This window comes from Vidua macroura, chromosome 17 (genome assembly GCF_024509145.1).
Source record: "Vidua macroura isolate BioBank_ID:100142 chromosome 17, ASM2450914v1, whole genome shotgun sequence".
Taxonomy (NCBI): domain Eukaryota; kingdom Metazoa; phylum Chordata; class Aves; order Passeriformes; family Viduidae; genus Vidua; species Vidua macroura.
Window position 1 is genome coordinate 11890076 of NC_071587.1, and position 22423 is coordinate 11912498.

The following is a 22423-nucleotide window of genomic DNA, read 5'->3' on the forward strand; positions in this document are numbered from 1 at the left end:
CTTTACATCCTACATGTCAAAGTGAAATCCAACAAAATATACGTTAAGAACCATCCTCATCCCTTCTGACATTCATACAAAGGGCTTTGGGTTAGTTTGTGGGCTTGCCCATTGCTAAGTCTGCTGAAGACAAAGGGAATGCTGTTTTGCTGTCATGGAAGGATTTCAGACAGATGGGAAAAGTTGTGAAGTGCTGTGAAATTTCTTGTGAAGGATGATTAATGAAGAAGAATATTGGTGGGATACCTAGTCTTAGGAGAAGGAATGCAACAGCCAGATGGAAAATAATGTTGTATGTGAGTATGGATGCCCATAACAAACAAATGGCTGGTGTTTTCAACACCAGGCCTACAGCCAGTGTCTCCTTGGCTTTGGTTTAACCTTATGTCTTCAGGAAAAATATTTCCCAATTTGTAATCTGGATTTATTCATTAGGGCTGGTCTGACAAGAAATTAAAAAAAAAAACATACAATAGAATAAAATAAAAGTATGTGAGTAGTTGAAAAAAAGTTTAGACCTAAAAAAATTAACGTTTCTCATTTCTTTAATACTTGCTGAATGAAATCTGAGTTTTCTGGTGACTTCTATATCACTGAAGTTACAGGTTTATGTCATGAGGACAGTGTTTGTAAGACACTGAGTTCAGATAAAGTGCACACCTAATTTAGAGCAGCCATTGCCTAAACTTTGTTTTCAATCACTTGGATGAAACGAATCCAAATAAGACAGAAGAAATGTGAGGATTTGAAGCAAACCAAAAGCCCACTGAAGGAAGAGCAGCATCTCCAAGATGCAGGTGAAGCAGCAGCATCTCTTTGTGTGTGTGCAGAAAAATGACAGCAAAAGGAGAGGGTGGCAGCCCTGGCTGAGCCACAGCTCGGGGCAGGGAAAAGCCAAGGAGCCATTTCCAGCAGGAAAGATGATGTGGGGAGGTGGAAACAGCCCAGCAGGATGGAGACGGCCTGCACAGGCAGCCAGGAGTGCATTTTGACCAGACATGTACAATTTTCCACTCTGTCCCTCCCAAACACTGCTGCTGCCCAGCACACTTCAATGTACATGGAAAATTATTTGCTTCCAGGTGTTCCTACTTAGAGCTCAATAACTGCCTTCAACTGTATGAGCATCACATTAAAAACACTAATAAAGGGACTAAAAACATGAACTTGTGTTCCATTATGCTGTGCTTAATTGGTGCTAAAACCTAAACATGCACTGAGAGCAGCACACACAGCACTTACAGGCACAGTTCCCTTGGATTTTGTCTTTCTAAATCATCCACAAAACTCTGGACTCCACTGATTTTTAGACTGTTTTAGTGATTTGAACTGTTGGTTACCCCTCTTTGAGGCTGAGCATGAAGAGCAGGAGCTGGGCAGGAAAGCACAGGGGAAATATTTGCCACTGGGCAAGAACCTTCTGTTACCTGCGCTCAAAATGATCATTGCCTATTCTTTTTTTCTTTTTTTTTTTTTTTTTTTTTTTTTTTTTTTTTTTTTTTTTTTTTCTGATAGGCTCAGAGATCTTCAAACCCACACATTTGTGCCACAGTGCTGAAGAATTCAGTGGAGCTGAAGCAGCAGAAAAGACGGGAGCCAAAGGCAGCATCAAGGGTGAGATGCCAGGGATGGATCCCTCACCTGCTCTGTTCTCAGCCTGGAGAATCTTTCATCAGTGGCAGATCACATCCCTTCCCCATCAGTCCAGGAGTGGAGAAGCAGGCAGGATACTAAATGAAGTTCTCATTATGATCACTGCCCTGTGATCTCTTTCTGAATTGGCAATAAAAATCCAAAAGCCAACCTACCTGTCACAATATGCACGTGATCAGAGTGAAAAAAAAAAATCTAAAAAAAAAATTAAATATAGTAACACATAATAGGTTTTAGGTTTTAAAGGATGATGTGAATCTTGTGTGGACTGAAAAGGTGGTGTCAGTTGTCCTAAATGGGCACTGCTGCCCTGGCAGAGGGCTGGTCTCAGTGGGGTGTGTGTGTCTGCCCTTGTGCCATACTCAGGGACTGATGCTCATTTTCACACTGTACATCCTCTCTGTGGCCTTTTAGGGAAAATTCAGCTTCTGACAAAGTAATCTGGCAAAAGTTTGGTGCCCTGAGTGATGGGTAAGTGCAAACACACCCTGGAAATTCAGAGGGGTTAGGGAAGGGGTGCAATTTAGGTGATTTAACTCACATCATGGGCACTCACATGGGCACTCACATCCTTTTAGTGCCCATAAATCAGTATCCCATAATCTGAGTATCCCAGACTGGGATTATCAGTGACTGAGTCAGCAAAAGCTTTCAGGAAAGACTTGGTTAATATTCTGTAACCACCTCACACCTGCAGTGGTTAAAAGTTCCATTATCCCCTGCTCTAATTTATTTATTCATCTGAGCTACAAATGCTCTTTAGCAATCTCACCCTCTTGTTCCTAGAAAACAGAAATGATTCATTTGAACTCTTTTTTTTTCCCCTCCCACCCCCATGTTTCAGGATATTTCATGCCAGTGAAATGGAGGAGTCAGAGGTGTTTTATCTGCCTGCCTTGTGCTTTGCTTTGCGGTGTCCAAGCCAGAAAGAATTTCTATTTCGTGATCATTCTGAATCACAGGAATTCTCTCTTTGGCTCTGCCCTTTATTCTTTGTTTGTATGTCATCTCATTAGTTCCAAGGCCAACAAAATCCTTCTGGATGACAGATTATTTCTCCACAGGTAGGTTTTTCTTACTACTGATGAAGATTTTCTTAGTATTGAAGTGAGGAACTTTACAAATGAGACATTTTTAAAGTACAATGAATGTCCTTCAGTCCAATGTTAGAGTGGATTAGCAAGGATCGAAGACTTGAAACATTTTGTTCATGAACTGTAGACAATTCATGGACTTGAAAATGAGAACTAAATTGAGTAAAAAAAAAATATATATTTATTCATCCTAAAGTTTCACTGGCTTTCAAAGCAAGATTTGCTTCGAGACTTTCAAGCCATTAAGAATGTCTGTTGGAACCATCCCCTATACTTAAAAATCTGTAGATTCCTCTGAGAATAATTATAGACCAAAATTCCAGCTAATTTGGTTTCTTCCTCCCCTCTAGAGAACAGTAGCTGTCAAATATTTTCACAGTTTGGATTTTTTCCCTGGACCACTAAATTACATTGTGCCTTCAATGCAGGAGAATTATTTGTTCTGCCAAATATTGTTGGGATAGAGGGTGGTTGGCTCTGTGCACTTTGATCTCATCCAGTTGCTGCTTCATTACTACACAGGTCAACCCTGAAGGTAAATTTCCATTTATGCAGAGAGGAATGTTTTCCCCTCCAACTGTGATGCATGTTTGCAGTTAAAATAAGTGATGCTGAGTCTGTTTTTTTTTTTTTTTCTTAATTTTTGTTATAAATTCAAAATTTACTTATTTTCTTTTTTTTTTTTTTTTTTTTTCCATGAAGCACTCTGATTGAAGGTCTCTCTCAGCTTTGTAAAAGGCTCAATCACACAGTTCAGGACCATTGTCCTGCTTCTCCTGCCACACCACACAGAGACCAGGGTGAGAGACACTTCATTCCCTTCAGCTGAGGGCTTTGCTCCACCTCTGCACACATGAAGGGAATTCCCTCTGATCCACAGACATGGATAAGCTGCAGCAAGTCCAGAGGAGGCCATAAAGATGCTCAGAGGGCTGGAGCTCCTCTCCTGTGAAGACAGGCTGAAAGAGCTGGGGTTGTTCAGCCAGGAGAAGAAAAGGCTCCAGGGAGATCCAAGAGCTCCTTCCAGAGCCTAAAGGGGCTCCAAGGGAGCTGGAGAGGGACTTGGGACAAGAGTGTGTAGCCACAGGACAAGGGGAAATGGCTTCAAGTTGAAAAAGGGCAGATTTGGTTAGATATTGGGAAGAAATTCTTCCTTATGAGGGGAACCACCTCACACCTGGAGTTGGTTTTCCAATGAAGCTGTGGCTGCCCCATCCCTGGAGTGTCTGAGGCCAGGTTGGGCAGGGCTGGGAGCAGCCTGGGATAGTGGAAGCTGTCCCTGCCCATGGCAGGAGGTTTGGAACTAGAGAGTCTTTAAAGTCCCTTCCAACCCAAACCATTCCATGATTCCGCCTTCCTTCGTGGAGGACTGGTCCAATCCTAAATAATTCCTCCACGAGTATTTCAGACTCATGGTCTCATTGCTGGCAGCCTCCCCTACACTAAATTCTCTCTGGTGCCTGCAACAGCTGCTTATTCCTCCAACTTGGGCCTTTGAGATGTAAATAGTGTAATCCAACTTCAAGAGGCAAGGAAATATTAGCAGAATTTAATGTAAATATTGTATAAATCATCCCAAAATAGCACGGCCACGGGATCAGCCAAAGACACTAACTGAAAGTTAAACAGACTAAGTAAATATAGACTAAATATATTCCCCTCCTGGAATTGCCACTGGAATGGGTCCAGACAGGAAATAGGTTAAAATACAGTCTTGTGGCAGTGATATTAAAAAGCCATTGGCCCGTTTGGTGACATTTATAATGAATTTTATGTACTCCATACATTTTTAATACATGCCGAGTTAAATATTATCAAATCTATAAAAAGATTATGGAAAAAAATGTCTGGTTTCATATGGGTGGACGCTGCCTGGAACTCTCTCTGTGGGTTTTGTGTAAGAGAAGTGTTTGAAAGAAAACATGAAAGGGAAAAATGAAAATCCCTGCACAGCAGTTTTGGAAAACTATTGCTTTCCCATCCAGAGCCCAGAAGACATCACATACCAAGGCAACAGAATTTCCAAGACACAAACCACAATGGGGACAGAGGCGGGAGATGTACTAATTCCAACCCTTACACATGCAAATGGAGAAAAATCGATTTAATTGCCTTGTGTGCCTTTGTGCAGCTACAGGCTGAGTGCAGTGTGATACAGAAGGGCCCTTTGCCTGTATGGATGCTTTTCCAGCTGTAGCAAATGTGCTCAATAGTAGCTTTGTGCACAGGTAACTAGAAAATAAAACATGCCCTGACTCACTTGGAACAACCTTGATCACAAGTGCTTGTCTTGATGTCCCACAGATTATTTTCCAAAAATCTACTTTGTCCAGAAGTTTGTCCGCATTACAAACGGGATGGGATTTCTGTGCCTCCCTCTTTCACAGGTCCCAGGCCAAGCAGGGGGTGGTGATCTCTCCACACCCAGCTCCACACCAGAGGCTATAGGTAAAGTCCAACACACCCAAAGGGAACCAAAATCCCTACTGCACCTTCCCAGGGTCAGGAGTACCCAGCAGAAGTTAATTCCTAAATATTGTTTTGCCCAAATCCATCTTTCTGGAGCACCAGGTAAAACTCTGGTGACGTGTCTGTTGCCACTTCTCAGTTCAGACAGCACAGTGCCAAAATGAGATAAAACACACTGTTGGCTAAATTTCCTCCAGGCAAAACACAACAAAGCCAGAGAAGGCCTTTCCTGCAGTAAGGTTTTCAAGCTGAACATATCACAGACAGGTTTTTCCCTGACTGAGCACCAACTTCACTTTAACAAGCAAACCAGCAGATGAGCCTTGTCCTGCCAAGTCTCCACGCCTTTCACAGCGAACTGCTGCCCACAGGATGTTGGGGTCACAAGGTAAAGAGCAGGGATGGTCTGGACCATGGCATAAACACTTCTTAACTCACTTGCTGCCTGTGTCAGCTTCCACTGGGCCATCCTGGGAACAGCAGCACAGCCCCAAGGAGGAAATGGGATTCCTGAAGAGGCGCATGAGCTCATGGATGCCATCCTCCTCCTAAAAGTGCTGGGCTCCCAGCTGCAGAAATTTAAGCTCTAAGACCTTCAAAACAGCCCAGGAGGCACCTCCCTGGCTCTGTGACCCTGTGCTTGCTCAGGAGGCAGCTGAGGAGGGGGAGGATATCTGGGACCCCCCGAGCTGACACTGAGGTGACCTGTGAAGGGTTGGTCAGGGCTCCCCACAGCGAGGAGGACCCAGGGCCAGCGTTTGCAAAGCCCTGCAGGTGCTCCCTGCCCAGCGTGGGAGTGTTGGTGTTTAAAGTTGCTTAAGTGGTGCCAGAACCCACTTCAAGTGCAGACCTAAACCCAGAGGTCAAAGCTCTGGTGCCTGGAAGTGCTTCCTGTAAATAATTGCTGCTCTGCCCCACGGAAGGGCCTGGGGAGCTTTCTGTGTCAGTGATGCTGGGACACATGGTCAGGGTGGCTTCTGGAACCTGCTCACCCCAGGATTGGCAGTGGTGGCAGCTGCAGGGACAAATTCCAGCTCTGCTGCTCAGCATGGGCTTATTCTTATTTTCTAATGACCCCACATATTAATTTCTATGTATTTGCTATTTGTGAGGCAGTTTTGAGATCTCCCCTTTTGAAGATTGCTCACCAGGATACTTCAGGGCAAAATCAGGAGTTAAAATTGCTCAGCACCCAGAAACAGGTGAGTAAACTAAAGGAACTGAAATTCTACTCATTAGGGGTTAAGAAACATTGTGAGCTTAATGGGAACGATCCCAGTGCAAGCTCTGTCAAACACAGAGGAAAGAGAATAATTTGGCAAATACAGCTCACAAATCACTGTCTTGTGTAGGTCCAAAGCTTGTGCTCTGGAGAATAGACCTTTTATCAAAACAGAAGGAAATAATAATGTACATGAGGAACAGCAAGAGATTTTATAACAGATTTGAAAGAGCCTTGAATTTTATTTTGTATCTCTGCTCCAGAGAAAGCATCAGACTTTATTATTAGGTGTTGAATAAATTTATTTTACTGTCTTTTAGCAAACTTCGGCTGGTTTTCAGGTTTTGATTTCCCAAACATCTCATTTGCTTTTCAGTTTTTTCCTAATAGATTTCTTTAATATGAGGTACTTAGTTTTAAGCATGGCTTCTATTAAGTGCCTTCCAAATTAAATCCAGCAGAATTATATGCCTTGAGACACAGCAAAATTGAAGAATATGATAATCAGCCATCAAAATCAAATTTCTCTGTTATCATTCAGTGAATAAGATCAGAATTGAGCCTCGTGCCACAAAGCCACAGGCCACTTTTTATGTAAAAATCTTTCAAAACACTACATTTCAAAATTGATTAATTTGAAGAATGCTTCTACAAGATGGAGATTGAAGATGATCTGAGCAATGAAATTAGAACATGTTGCTATTTGCTTCAATGCTGAGTCTGCAATAAAAACTTCATCAACACATTTCCCACGGCAGTTTTTGGTATCAGGTAGTGCTTTATACCAAGTTAAGAATTACCAAGGGCAGAACTCATTCAGATACAAATTTCTTAAAACTCAAGTGGACCAGGGAGCCAGAACAGCAAGGTAGAAACAAATACAGGAAGTAAGGAAGTTCTGGGGTTGCATTTTTTTTTTAAAGTTACATTTTTGTCTATCAAATAGAGCCACATAATCAGAATGAAACACCTTCCTTCTCCCTTCTGCATTAAGCTTTCCAAGAAGTCTTTAATCAAAAAGACTCTTGGAGTCCCTCAGTGTTGGAACTCCAGCTAAAACCAACACCAGTTCTCCAGAGATCCCTTCAACAGGGAAAGGGACAGCTCAGCTTGACTTGATCTGCAGAGCAGCCAAGGGGGTGCTGGGGGGGGATTTCTCACCACTGATGCTGCTGGAGCCAGGAAATGCTTCCAAAGGCTGATGCTGGTGCCCCAGGACAGGGACTTGGTCTCTGTGTTCCCAGCCCTGTCACTGCCACGACATCAACTGGGACCAGTCACTTCCTGTGGGTGTCCCAGCCAAACCAGTGCCTGGGAGCTCCCTGTGGCTGGTACAGAAACTCACACTGAGCACCCTGACTGCTGCTGAATCAAATGAAGTGAATCAGAAAGTTCTGCAGGACCGCCCCAAAGCACTTGCTGCAAGCTGCTCCTCTCTCAGCTCTGTCTGAGTGCTGGGAAAAGGAATGATGTTGTACACAAAGTTTTGGAGCACGCAGTGTTCTCAGAAATGTAAATAACACCACAAAACATCACATGGGATATGTAAGCTTCTTTAATAATTATAAATTTATTAAGTGGCAAGAAGCCACTCTGCTTTGTAAACTGATTTTACTCAATCACAGTCCCTCTACTGTTTTCCTCATTTAACATGAATACATTCTGCAATTTGTACGTGAAACAATTACACAGAGATATGTTCTGAACCCTTCTTGCTGATTTTACTGGTCAGAAGAACATTAAAACATGCAGAAACAGCACCTATAGGCCTTTTCTCATTACATCTCCTTTGCTGCTAAGCTAAACTGTCTCTGAATAAGTCCAGTCTACAGTTTTTCTCCTTGTCCTGTGTTCTGAGATGTAGTGAGGCCTGCAGAAATGTCTGATAAAACCTCACACATAATAAGTAATTCAGAAGGCTTTGTAAGCAATAGCTGCAGTTGCTTCTTCAGACTAGAGAGAGCTTCTCATGCATTAATGCACTTAGTTAGGTTTTGTGAGGAGCTCAGAGGAGGATGTGGCCTCTTCCTGATACAGTTAGTTGAGCCTGGACTCTGCACCACTGATATTGTTCAGCAACTGTGTGCACCAATAATTTAAAAAAAAAACAAACTAAACAATACATCAGGCTGTTTTTATCAGAAACAAATAATAAATCTTATCATGATAATAAAAAAAAAAAGGAAATTTCTGCCATGTGACATTTCATTGCTTGAGAACAGATCAGTGCAAAGTGAGGTAACTCAGGGCTGAGGCTGTGTCAGACCAGGCGCCGTCTCTTGGAGTCCCTCTCCATCTCTTCAGGGGGAGAGTCCCCATTGCAGCCCAGGGGGGACACCAGGTTTAGCAAAGGGTCTTCAGAGGCCCCTCCAAACAGGGACAGCAACAAAGCCACGCCATAGCCAGTAGCTCGTTCACCCTAGAACAAAACCAAAACCACACAGTTCACACTTGGAGGATCTGGATTAGTTTTAATTTGGCTGCTGATCCAATGAGAGCTGTGGTGGTCAGCAGCCACAGCCAACCCCTGCTCTGTGCTGCTGTATCCTCACCACCACTGGAATCTGTCCCAGCTGGATTAAACACATGAGAACAGAGCTCCCACTGACTTGTGGGTGGAGAGAGGCCAGCATTGTTCAGGGCAGGGGATCTCCCACCCAGCCTGAGCATGGATTTGGAATATGAGCTGAATAAACTGGGTTTAAAAAAAAAAAAGAAGCAAGTGGAGTGAATTGGCTTGGTTTTTAGGAAAAAAAAAGAATATACACAAGTTCCACCAAAGGGAACATATTTTTGGAAGAATGATCAATTCTGGTCAATCATCTTAAAACAACATGGTTGAAAATGGAAGGCTGGGATTATTGCCATGAACAGAGACCAGGCAAGTTGTCAATGCTCACAATGATGAAGATGTCACTGACTGAAGTGGCTGCTAGAATATTTTAAAACCAAAATGAAAAATATGAACCGAGAAGAAACCAAAATAATCACAACAGGGACGAGTCAGTGCTGTTCTAAAGGACCCTTCTCCACCTATTTCTGTCCCTCTGAACTGGATGGAGCCAACCCAGAGCTCCTGCAGGCAGCAGCAGGTGAGCTTCCCCAGGTGTGTGCCGGGCAGGGGAGGGACACTCACGGCGTGCACGGGAGCAGCGATGTCGATGTGCACCCACACCCCCGGCCAGTCAAAGCCGATGTGGGAGGCAATGAAGAGCCCAGCACAGGAGCTGGGGGTGTTGTCTCGGTCCTGTGGGAGCAATAAAAACAGAGTTGGTCTCATAAGCAGAGAAAATGTAAGTGGTTCATTCTGCCTAGAGGAAAGACAGATACACAAATCTCGTTCAAAGCTTAACGAATGGCCCTAGAAGAGTCTTACAAACCAACTTTACTGCAAATCCTTGACTTAGTCCCTAGCAGCAGTGTGGCCCTGCTCAATTCCTCTTCTGCCCACACACCTTTCTGCAGTGTTTTTGGAACCTTGCTGCATACTGGCACTCTCAAATGCAGCAAAAGCACCTGCAGCAATTCCAAGGCCTCTGTCCTCAGTTTCCTGGTTTCTGCGCTGCCAGCTACTTTCTCTGCTGGTGATGTATGAGCTGAGGAATGCCCATCTTGATATCCTAAAAGATCTCCATCCAGGAATTCAGCATTCATTTAGGGCCATGTTTAAAAGGCAAGCAGCCCAAAGACACCTTTGCAGCAGGTCACCCTGTTTAAAACTGACAATGAAGACAGCCTGCAGAGCCCCAGGTGAAAGACCCTGAAGACCAGGACAATATGGGCCATTTCTAAAAGGTGCCCCCATGAAGAGCTTTCAGCAGGCCAGTTCATTGTCTAGAAAACACGTATTTTTATGTAATAGAAAAATTTAAAAGAAAGAAGAAATCTTACTGCTACAGAGTTCTTCATATCAGCTACAGCAGAGGTAAATTCACTGAAGTGGAGCTCAGGGCAGTACACCAGAGGATGGACCAGGTCTCCACAGTTCCTGCCAGCTTTAACACAAGCCTTTTCCCACTCTTCATTATTAGTAAGGACAGCAGCATGGTATTTTCCTGTAGCAATTCCCTGGCGAGGTAAAGGACAAAATCAGGAAGAAGTCACCTTCCACCACTGCTCATCAATATAACCTTGTATAAAACAGGAACAGGTGCTAGAAAATAATGGTGTTAAATTTGTACCCTTGTACCATTCTGTGGTACATGAAATGGAAGCCATTTCATGGACAAAAAAATCCTGATCACTATTAACAAATCAGTTCTGGTAATTATAAACTGAACTGCAAACCTAGAGTACTGGCCTGCTTGTATCAGCTGCTGATGCCATCAGAACACCACATTTAATTTAAGTATGCAAAAGCAAAAAAGTTGCATAAAGAACAGAAAAGAAGCTAAGTTATAAATGTAAAGTGTTGCACCTGAGCTCCAGTAAGAGTGGCCATATCCAGAATGATATCAGCTCCAAGGTCTTTGCAGGCGTAAGCGACTCCATCAGCCAGGATCAGGCGACCTTCTGCATCAGTGTTATTGATTTCCACAGTTCTGGGAGGAACAGAGGGCATGTCAGACTGGACTGCTCCAGGCTAGAAGTCAGGACTCGCCTGCCTGGACCAAAATACTTCAGAGAGAACCTCATGTGCTTCTCTTATTTGACTCTGCAAGTCTGTAGGGCTGCTATTCCCCAGCTCCAAGCATCCAGACAGAGCACACAAGGAAAAGGGAAATGATAGCGCTGCCCTTGTGGCAGGCTCTACTTGTTGAGCGTGTGTGATGCTGGGATTCTACAAATTACTGCCAAAGAAGTAACATCTGTTCTTAAAAGAGATTCTGATCCATTGGTGGCCTGTCTTTGCTGCTTTGCCACATAGTGCAGCTGCAGATGGACACAGAAAACTGGTTCTACTACAAAAACCACCTAAATTCTGAGTGCTTTAAGGGAAGTGCAGCTCATGATACCCATGTATTTTGATGTACATTTACATACCCCACAGGAAAATCTAAGCACACTTAAAACTCACTACTATGGGTGTCTGAAATGCAATTATCAATATTTAGGGAAGCTGATTTAGGGACAGCTTCACAATCTGCATGACTCAGAATAACAGAAAAATGATGTTTGTTCTGCTTATGGGAAAGGGATAGATACACTCTTACTTTCCAGAGTAAAGAACATGAATGTCATCAGGTCTTGTTGCACGTGGTCCCACTGCATTCTCAGCCAGACAAAAAACAGCATGAAGATTGTCCTTAAACCCCTGTAAGAACCAGAGAGGAGAAATGGCTTTTGATTCAAGATAAATCAAGCTGATTTATTGGGACTGAAATCAGTGAGGGATTGAGACTCCTTGACAGCAATGCTACAATTTTCAAAGGAAATCTGGTGGGGGTTTTGGACAGGTGAGTGGGCGTTAGTTGGGTTTTTTAAAATGTGCCATTCTTGCTGGGAGGCACAGAGCATTTTTAACCTGTTTTGTTGTGGTGGTTTGTTTTGTTTTTTTTTTTTTTTCCCTTAGCCTTCTCTCTTCTGGTTTATCTCATAATGTTTTAATTTTGGTATAAAGTCAAGTGCTTATGTGGTTATGGATGGTATTTTAAAATGGATGATGATTCTGTTATTTATACAGCAGTTGTATTGTGTGGAGGGATTCTAGGAACAGACAGGGAGTCAGCAGCATTTAACAAATGAAAACATTGTTCCTCCTTAACTAGTTAACCTTAATACCATCAAATTGTGGGGGAAAACCTGGCTCTTAATCTCTTCATAACTGTGGCTGAAGAAATCTGGGCTTGCTGAATCAGATCATATTCTGAAGTCTAAAGGGCAAAGGCACCAATCAAAACCTTTCAAAGTTACAGGCAGCATTTAGAAGCCAGAAAGTAATCCCAGTTTCTAGCCCAGCTGGTGGGCAAACAGCATTGCTGGAGATGGACCTTCCCTCCATGGCCCAGCTTTTCACAGAGTCTCACTGCACTGCACTGCATTTTTCTCCTCCAATGTTGTTAATCTACTGTCAAAAAGTGAAAATCTATTTCCAGTATCAGTTGCCTTCTCCTGAAGCTCATTCTGCCTGCAGCTCTTCAAAAGCAGGATTCACTATGCTAACATGCAGGATCATGTTAACAATAAAGAAATCAAAAATTTAAGTCAGTGTTTTTCTTTTCTCCCTTGTTTTGGAAAGCTCACAATGGAGGAAATGCATCTTTCTAGGAAAAATCACTTGTTTAATTTTGCCATCCAAAGCCTTTTAAAACCATGTTGTGTAACTGTTGAACAGCAGGCAGGCAGATATTTATGAAGATGGAAAATAACCTCTGCCCCTCTTCCCACTAAGCTTTCTATCCAACACACATTTCCCACTTCAGTCTCTGTGACAAAGCATAGCTCAGTGAAACCTCTTCCCCCTTTCTTTTATTCTTGAAAGCATTTTAAAAAAAGACTTGAAACAGTAACAACAGATTCTTTCCACTGCCTCTCTGAACACATTTTCTTCAGGGATGTCATTTACAGGTCTTCTCACACGAGACTGTAAAATTAAGCAGTGAGTGAATTCTTTTGTTTTTACATATAAAGATTTCTCCAGGCTCAGTTTGTCCAAACACATCACTGGCAGTTTACTCACTGTTGCAGTAATTGTGTATGAACTGAGAGATCACTTGTGCTCACATCTACTGTGACTGTGAATGGAACTTCTCTCAGTGCAGGCAATCACACACAAAACTACCCTGGAAATAAGGACTGAACCACTGAAACCATGTCCCCCATCCATGGCTATCCCAAAGCTCTACATTCCAGCTCTTGTCCCTTGCAGACCTCTGACATAACTTTCTGAAGGATTTAGTTATGCTGCCTGAGATAGGTAGTTATCCTGCCTGAGATGCAGCTCACAAATCTGTTTCCAATTTTAATTCTCAGCAGATAACTGTGAAGTTTACAATCTTTCCACATCAAACATGCTGTTAGGACCAAGGCACAGAGCTAGACTATTAAGAAATGGGAATTTGGCACTGATCAGCCCCTGGACAAAGCATCCATCAGATCTATGCATTAATCTGCAGCAGTAAATATTTTTTGAACTTTGGATACTCCTTGGAGGTAATAGGTGCTCTGTCAGCAAGACTCAGTCACTGGATTTGTGGAGAGGGCAGAGTTTTATTGGCAGCAGCCACTTTTCCCCAGTTTGCATTGTTAAAGTGCAATAGGAGTATTTGTAATTCTTCATATTTCAATACCTGGCTTCTTCTCAGCTCCCCCACTACTTTCTGACCATGGATGCAAAGCAACAAGCAGCTCCTGATGACACTAGAGCTGCTATTTACACACTAGGTTAATATTAGACCTGGCACAAGATTTGGAATGTAGAAAGACTTCATATCCCAGAGTCACTCATCCCCTTCTTTGCTAAGGTGACAACAGCTGCCCCAAATCCCACAGCTTAAACAAAATCAGCACTGGGTAACTCAAGTATAGATCTGATTCAAGGAACTGGAAACCACTCAGTCCACAGAACAAACTCTGACATTTAAGAAAGACCTTTAAAAAAAATCAGCACTCAAGGAATTTCTCACAATTCTCAAGATCCTAGTAAAGATGTGAAATATTTTCCTGGAATAGCAGAAAGAGCAGAGTGGCTCAAGCTCACTAAGAGCAGTGGCAGGTCAGAACTTCAGGATTAGACAGGCCTCTGTCTCTGGGAATATATCCAAGCTCCTTGGCAGTGCTGGGATACATGATATCAATTAACACATTTTACTTACTTGCTTTACAGTGGCTTTGAAGGCACCCAAAATAGCAGCTGCTCCACCACAGTCTCGCTTCATTCCAGGCATAGTAGTCTGTTTAAACAGAACCACAGATTTTTTTTTTTTGTCTTTGAAAGAGAATTTCACAGTAATGCCTACTAGAACCAGTGTTTCTGATGCTTCTGAGACTGATTTTGACAGTGCTCAGCTGTCAACAACAGAAACAAGGAACATGTGCCTCTGCTTATTGGTGGATCTGGTCTTGGAACTGAAAAATACTAGAACTGGGTTGCTAAACTGTTCAGAAAGTAAAAAGAAAAAGGTTGTTTATAAGTTTCACACTGAGGCCAAGTCCAATGGGTTTTGCTTCTATCTTTGAAACCAGAAATTAAACATCTTTCTTCCTACTTTCTGCCTTTCAGCAGGCAATATTTAAAGGGCAAAATATCATGTTGCTACTGAATTGCTCTGCAGTGGTCCTTGAATCCCATTTGGTCTTCTCCCCTGACAGTTTGTGTCCATATGGATGACAATAGAGCAAGCATTTAACTCAATAAAAAGGTACTTTTGTTTCATACAGACATTATGTGAACTGCTTCCATCAGAAAACAACAGTGTAAGCAAAGGCAGCAGCAGAACAAGTGTTTCTGTACCTTTCCCTTGATGCTGAGTCCTCCAGTGTCATACACAATACCTTTGCCCACCCAGGCAATGGTCTGTGTGGCACCATCTGGAGTGTGGCTGAGAACTGCCAGGGCTGGAGGATGCAGAGCTGCCTTTCCAACTCCATAGATACCTGGAAAACAGAGAATTAAACCTGTGGGGAAGAAAGACTGCAGGGAGCCCCTGTGGGTATTTTCTTGGAATACTATGGACAACAGAACAGTTTAAAAAATGTGTAAATGAAACATCACAATGGCAAAACATTCCAGTCATCTGCTAAGAAAAAAGTGTAATACTCAACAAGATGTACCTCCAAAGCCTCTCTCTTTCAGCTCCTCATCTCGGATAATGGTAGGAGTAATCCCAAGATCCTTGCCAACCTTTTTGATTTCCTTAATAATTCAGAAAAAAGGACATTGTCAGTCAATCATCAGGACACATTCGTGCTTTTCCACACAAATCCCAGTTAAAGGGTTTTTGTGATTTTGTGATTTTGCATGCATACACATACAAACATTCACAATTTTGGGAGTGGTGCTGCTTTTCCAATGGCCTAATTCCACTGACACATCCTTGACTTACTATGGCATGAAATGTAAATTTGACCTTATCAGTAAAAGAAATCTTCTGAGGTAAAAGACAACTGTTCACTCTATTGGATCATGATGTAACAGGACAGGAATGATTTCATTTTCAACAGCTTTCCAATCTTTGTGATAAAGCTCATTTGGAAATATGTCAGCTGTCCCATGATTTCAGTAACTCTGGTCACCATCAGGTTTAAGACAAGAACCCAGTGCCATGACCAAATGAAGAGCTCATTTTTTCAGCTTCCCAGTGCCCTACTCCAAGCTGTAAACTCTGCCTCCTTCCAACCCTGCACAGTTCTATGAAACATGAAAGGCCAAAGGAAGAGCCTGAGCACCCCTGGTTGGATTTTCTTCCCACTGCTGACACACAGCTTGCACTGAGAGACAGCAACACTTGGGCTTGATTACTGCAATCTAGACTTCCAATTAGCAATTGTCACTCATCAGGTGCATCACCAACCTCCAGGAAGTTGTCAGTGTTCATCTCGTTGCACGGGGTGTCCACGATGCGCGCGGCCAGCCGGACCCCTTCGGTGGCACTGGCCAGGCACTGCAAACACAAGGCAGGACACCTGAAAGGGGCTGGCCTTTGGCACAGCTTTGCATTTATCCCTCTGCAGCCAACGCCAGATGTGTGGTTCCTCTGGAGCACTTTAATGCTTAACTGCCACAACCACAGGCACAGTCAAACAACGTCAGCCAAGCTAACCACTGTTTTTTGTATGTGTCCAGCTTATTTTTCTATGTGCTTTAATTTCTAAGCAATGGTATTCTTTTACTGAGCAAACTAGTGTTGCAAAATTAGTATCCTTCTCCATGACCAAAGGGACATCAAGAAGGCAATGTGAGGTGGAGGAAAGAAAGATAAGAGGCAGCTAGTTCAGGAAGTCACAATGAGTTTATGGGCTGCTGGGGTTGGAAACCTGCAGAGATTGTGTAATCTGCAACATGGGAAACTGCAGAGTTTGTACAGGGCAGGCAGAGTGGCTGAGGGAAATAAAGATTACTGCTGTGAGATATTCTATATGGCAGGCCCATGGGGAAACTGGAATATTTCATGTTTGTGTAAAACATGCACTGTTCCCTGATTTCTGTGGCAAAATGGACTGACCCTCCCCTGGACTGAGCAAAAACTTATCTAAGCAAGAGTGGACAGAATCAAAATGGTCAAGCAGCCAAGGCTGTTTCCTTACAGAAGGATCCCCCTGGCAAAAGAAGGACCATGAAGACACCAGACACCAAGCTTCAACTTTTAACTCCTGTGAACTAACAACTTGGAAGCTGTAAGACCTGGGGGAAGGAAACTTTGTGCAAGCTTTCCAGTAGCCACACTACACTGAGGACCACACACAGCACAGGGGTGAGTCAAGATGGGTTTCACAGGAATCTGAGGTGTTGCACACTCACTCACTCATGCTGAGGTATCTGAAGTTTGGCTTGGCCAGAGCAGCCTAAGGACTCCATACATTTGTATCCCATCACACTCCTAAACCTTGGCTTGCTTTGGAAAGGTGCCCAATTCCCTGCAATTACTTCTGATTGCTTTACTGTCCCTAAAGGGGTAAGGACCTCCTCAGGAGCCAAGCTCTGTCTGGAGTGATTCCCTGTTAGGGCCATACAGGTAAAAGGAGGTGCTGTAACCCCAAGGCCAAGCCCCAGGGGAGCAGCACGACTTCCAGAAATAAGCCGTGCCTGTGTTTGTGTTTCCAGAGTGCTCCAGAGAACCTGGGTAATGGGAGCCTTTAAGAAGTGCCTTGTAAAGCTCTGACAATCCCTGCTAGTCCTCACCATAAAATACCCTGTACAATGCAGTAGGTGTAAAATACAACATGTCAAGGGAGAGGTTTAGATAAAAATGTCCTACCACATGCCTCTTCCATGCTCTGCATTAGCTGTCTGGTGCTGGTTGAATTTAAGGGGTGCAGACTCAGCTAAGAGGATGCCAGCAATATTTTTGGCATCGACATCAAGGGGAAAAACGGGAGGTAGAAATAATTGCAGCTTTGTTTTTAAGTTAAAAATAACCCAAGTGGTTTGGAATCTACCTATCTGAAGCAACTATTTTTGACACCAGCTATGCCTTTTCTGATTTGGGGCATGGAAAAATGGAGTGATCAAGAGTTGTACTCTCAGCACGCCTGTCTTTGCCACTTTGCTGAAAACTGGGCTGGCACCATTTTCTGGGGCCAAATCAGTTCATGGAGTAGGGACCAAGCACAGAGGAAAAGACACCTAAAGCTGTAATTCTGTGAATTTCAAATGCAGCAACACTGTATCTTTTGTCAAATCCATTGCCAAAACTTTTAAGGGATTTCTGTAACCTCACTGACTGATCAGTTAAGGAAGCATCCATCTGTACTAAAGCACAAAACCTGGAGCACTGAACAGGGAGTTCCCTAACAGATTAACTGCAAATCTTGGGATAGCTTTTAAGTTGATGGATCTTGAAGAGGAATGACCTGGCATGCCAACAGTTATCTGATGTGGAGTTTCCTCTCTGCAACAGTCAAACAAGGGAAACAGTCTTTGATTTTCTGCCACTGAAAGATGACTTGGACATATTTCACTGTCATGTACAGCTCATCTCCAAGCTGTTTTGTTTCTGAGGGTCTTGTTTCTGGCCACACTTTTACCAGAAGAACTCAGCCAAAGAGGTACATCAGACAGAAATAGCAGAGGCCATATGTGATCCCTGTTAAGTGACTTTTAGTGACTTCACTGTGATATTCACCTGCACAGTCACACACAGCTTTTGCCTGGGTAGAAAAAAGTGAGAAGCCCACACACCAAAAGCAGTGTAATACTGAAGGCTAAAACCAGAGTTTGCATCTGTGATACACGTGAGAGGAGACATTTTCTTTGTGCTGTTTGGTTGGTGTTTTCTACCCCTGAAATCTAAATTCTGAATAACATTCTCAGCGTCTGCTGCAATAATATGTTTGGCATTTCTACTCACAGATGCTGTGAACTGATCAACTCCAAGGAACCCTGAGCTAAGATAATTATACAACAACTATTCCAGAGGCAGCTTGAGATAGATGCATTTGTCTCAAGGACAAACTGAAGGAAAAGATGACAGAAAACCCCCAGAATCTTACTTTAAGTGTTGCCACTTCCATTGGTCCGTTGTTTTGGCCAACCAGGAAGAATTCCACAGTCACAGTTTTCTTCTCTGTGCGTCTGGAGGCGCTGGAGCGATGTGTGAACAGGGGGAAGGCCCTGGCCAGGGCACAGGCGGAGGCGAAGACTTCGGAGCGCTCACACACCATCTGGAACAGCAGCCAGCACCAAAACACGTCACACAACACCCCCGTGGAAGGCTGCACTCAAAGATCTGTTACCTGGGGTATTACTGGGGAAGAGGGGGAAAAAAGGAGCTGGGTGGGAAATAACATTGCCCAAGACAAGCTCATTCATCGTGTTTTGAGTGGACAGAGAGGCAGTGTGAAAGCACCCCAGTGAACTGGGGCTCATTTCCCGTAAATGAATTACACTGCTGCAATTAGTTCATCCTTATAAGGGAGCTGGACTGTTGCAATTATACCAGTGCAATTAACACAGGTTAGCCTACAGATCAGGACCAAAAAAGGCACAGGAATCACCAACATGTGCTCAAAACAAATGTAACAAAGACAGAAATTTTATGAGAATGTGAAGGCAGAAATTGTATGAGAATGTGGCTAGTATTAACCCAGAAGTTTGTTAGCAGGTAGATTATTTTTCTGAAGTTCATTACAGAAATTACCAATGGAAAGCAGTTTTAGTTAAACATTTTCAAAGGCTAAAAATTCAGTTATTACTCTTGCAAGTAAGTTTTCCAAGTGAAGAGTACTATTACATTTTTTCACTGGCACTGACTCTGTGAGTCTTCTCCAACAACCCACAAATCTGATATTAACTGGAGAACCCAAAGAAACAAATAAATTCATCAGGCTTATATAGAAGATGACCAAAGAAGTCCAAGAGCTAGTGCTGCAAAGGACTCACACTGGAGCATTATTTGCATCAAGACTTTTAAAACTCACTGAACAACACAAGCAGGGCACCTCTCATGGGTTCTGTGATACAGACATAACACCCTCCACTCAGGCTACATCAGTCTCCTGAAGCATGTGCTGACATCCCAAATCCTAGTCTGGAAAAAGCCACTAATAGTTCATTTTGCATGGGCATTCCTGGTTGAAGATGTTCCATACGAATCCAGCCTTAATTTCCTCCTTCTAATGTGCTCGAGCATGCACAAGCCATTACAGTCAGGTCTTGCCTACATGCCAGTGCAAAACCACTCATGTCAGAGTAATTATATCAGTCAAACTTGTCCACCTCCAGTCTCCTCGGAGACAGCTACAACCCGGAAAAGTCGAGAAAACACTCGCTGGACATTTCATCCACAGCAGCGTTTCAAGAGCCACTTACAACAATGCATCTGTTGACCCCCCCCGGCAGGCAGTTCCTGACCAGGCGGGTGACGAACTGCGCCGCGGACGGGCTGTTGTGCCGGCTGACCCTGGACGGCAGCGCGGCCACCGTGGCATAGTTCAGGTACAGGGGGCAGCTGTCCGTGGGGTTGGGATTCAGCGTGCTCAGAGCAGACTGCCAGATCTGGGGAGAAAAGAAGGATTTAAAGACAAAGGACTGTGCCAGACTTTCCTTGCCACCTCACTCCTGCTGTATTTAGGCAGTTTTTAGTGACAGGGGTTTAGGTGTTGGAAACAAAGAAATTGTGCACAACAACCTCTGGAGTGAAAAGAAACAGGAAATTTGACAAACCTGTTCATTAACCGGAAAATATAAACGTACTTTCCATTACAAGCATCTCCTTTAAGCCATATGAATTACAACCTAAAACCACACGGTTTAGTGCACAGGCTGGTTCAGAGCTTTCTTAACTTGAGACAGTTTTCCTAGTGATAAATACGAGGAATGATTTACTAGCTCCGAATTATTGTTTCACATAGCAATTTAATTAAAAACAAATAAAACCAAGAAGGGTAAATATTGCCTTAAGACACTGGGGAGCCCTGTATAAAAACCCCTGCCAAACACCTAGCGACCTAAAAGCCGCAATGCAAAACGTTTATCATTCTACCACAAGCCATCACCACCACTAAACAAACAGGTCCGCAGCTCCCACCGCAGTGGCTGCGGGCGGGGAGGGGGCTCTCAGCGCTCACTGCAGCCGTCCCCCCGTCCCCTCAAGGAGGGCAAAGCGCCTTTCCCCCGCCGGGGTGGGCACAAGGGCTGCGGGAGCGGCTGCCCGGGCGGCCCCGCCGCAGCAACAGGCTCGGGCCGGCCCGGCCCGGGGGGGTCCCCGGGGCACGGCGGCGCTCGGGGCCGGGGCCGCCGCCGCACCGCGAGGCCGCTGGGCCGGGCGGACACGCGGCGCGGGAGCCCCGCGGGCGCCGCCGGGCTCTGAGGGGGCGCGGACCCGCGGCGCGGCCTCACCTCCTCGGTGACCCGCGGCTGCAGCTTCCCCCGCAGCTGCGCCCAGGGCAGGCGGTGCAGGTTGTGCAGCTGCCCCAGCACGAGCAGCGGGCGGCTCTGCGGGTCCGCCTCGCCCGCGCTGGCCTGGAACTCCAGCTGCACGTTCGCCATCTTCCTGCCCGGCCCGGCCGCGCCGCCCCGCCCCGGGCCCGGCCCCGGCTCCGCGGGGCGGGGACGCGCCGGTGTCGCGGGAGCGCCGGGCACGGCCGCGGGCAGCGCCGGGCACGGCCCGGGCAGGCTCTGGGCACAGCGCTGAGCGAACAGGGCTTTCCAAGTGCCTCTTCATAGTGCACTTACGTGGTGGGTTGGAATAGAAAAAGGTGGTTTATTCTGATCTTTTTGGAGTTGCCAAGCGCCTCCTATTAATGTTCGGGCAGCGGGCAATTATCAGAATATGCTGATTTGGAAGGACAGAGATCATCGAGTCCAACTCCTGCTCTGCACAGACACCCCGACAATCCCAGCCTGTCCCTGGGAGCGTTGTCCGAACGCTCCGGGAACTCAGACAGGTTTGGTGCCGGGACCATTCCATGGGGAAGCTGATGCTCGTTGATCTGCAGCCAGGAAAGCCGGGAAGGTCTGTGCAATCTTCCACCTATGCGGGAAAAGTGAATTCTGATGCATACAATGCAAATACACCTAAACCAAAAAAAAAAAAAACAAAAACCAAACCCCTAAATCCAGACTGCATTCCAGAAAAAAAAGCTTCCCTAGAGTACGGTCTTTGAAGGGACATCACAGAAACTTTATTGAAAATAAAGTTGTAGGAACATCTGTTGCAGAGGTCGGCCGTGCATCCTCACAGATGGGAGAGTAACTCAGTATATAGGCTCCAGCTTTAATGAGTCTCTTTACTGAGCCACAGAAAATACACTGCTCGGGGTCCACTGTTATGCCAATACATAAGATCAACGTGGGAGTGAGAGGACACACAGCAATTACTTCAGGATTGAGACATTACAAAGATTTCTCCTGGCAGTAAGCTCCCTCCCAATCATTGACTTCAAATTCTGCTGTTCCTGCTGCTCTGAGAGTCCAAAACCAGCACATTCCCTGAATCCACAGCATCTGAAAAGCAAATAAAACAGTAGGAAACACTCACCTAACCCACGATCCTTTTGTTGCAGATGAGGGCAGCAGAGGAGGGTCCTCGTGAAGGGAATGGACAGAGGAAATAAATTTTATCTACAGAAACTCCCTGTGAACGTCCCACCACCAGCAGCTGCATTTCTATTTGTCTGAGCTTCAGCAGAAGCTGCAGCAAGGACTTGTCTTCCAGTTATTGATCCTCTACAAGTACTCATGGAATTAAGCCAGTAAAATATAATTGTACACAATCCATCATAATTAATATGCAAAATTATAATGAATTCCCTGTTTTAATGAGTTTTGTTTAAGGCGACTGTTTGGTTTGGGTTTTTTTAAATACTAAGCATATTTTTTTCCAACAAAATCAGTTTCATTGTAACCTATCCAAGAACTTAAGTTTTGCAAGGCTGTACCAAAAGC

At 44.4% G+C, this 22423-nt stretch overlaps 1 protein-coding gene across 1 annotated transcript; it reads right to left on the reverse strand.

Moving 5' to 3' along the window:
• Nucleotides 1-7975: 7975 nt before the first annotated feature.
• NPEPL1 (aminopeptidase like 1) lies at nucleotides 7976-21041 on the reverse strand. The gene is made up of 12 exons (XM_053993257.1): nucleotides 20876-21041; nucleotides 19847-20032; nucleotides 18529-18699; nucleotides 15891-15980; nucleotides 15151-15232; nucleotides 14831-14973; nucleotides 14193-14270; nucleotides 11592-11692; nucleotides 10856-10979; nucleotides 10330-10506; nucleotides 9575-9685; nucleotides 7976-8857 (listed from the first exon to the last, which is right to left on the reverse strand). The coding sequence occupies exons 1-12, from the start codon at nucleotides 21023-21025 to the stop codon at nucleotides 8699-8701; spliced, it is 1572 nt and encodes a 523-aa protein (XP_053849232.1). The 5' UTR covers nucleotides 21026-21041; the 3' UTR covers nucleotides 7976-8698.
• Between the last annotated feature and the right edge of the window lie 1382 nt (nucleotides 21042-22423).

Excerpts from the sequence above, each read along its gene's own strand:
- NPEPL1 (XM_053993257.1), bottom strand. The coding sequence starts at position 21,025 with ATGGCGAACGTGCAGCTGGAGTTCCAGGCCAGCGCGGGCGAGGCGGAC. Across the intron at positions 11,693-14,192 it reads TCAAAGCCACTGTAAAGCAA|GGGTTTAAGGACAATCTTCA; the intron begins GTAAGTAAAATG and ends TGGTTCTTACAG. Across the intron at positions 10,980-11,591 it reads CATGTTCTTTACTCTGGAAA|AACTGTGGAAATCAATAACA; the intron begins GTAAGAGTGTAT and ends TGTTCCTCCCAG.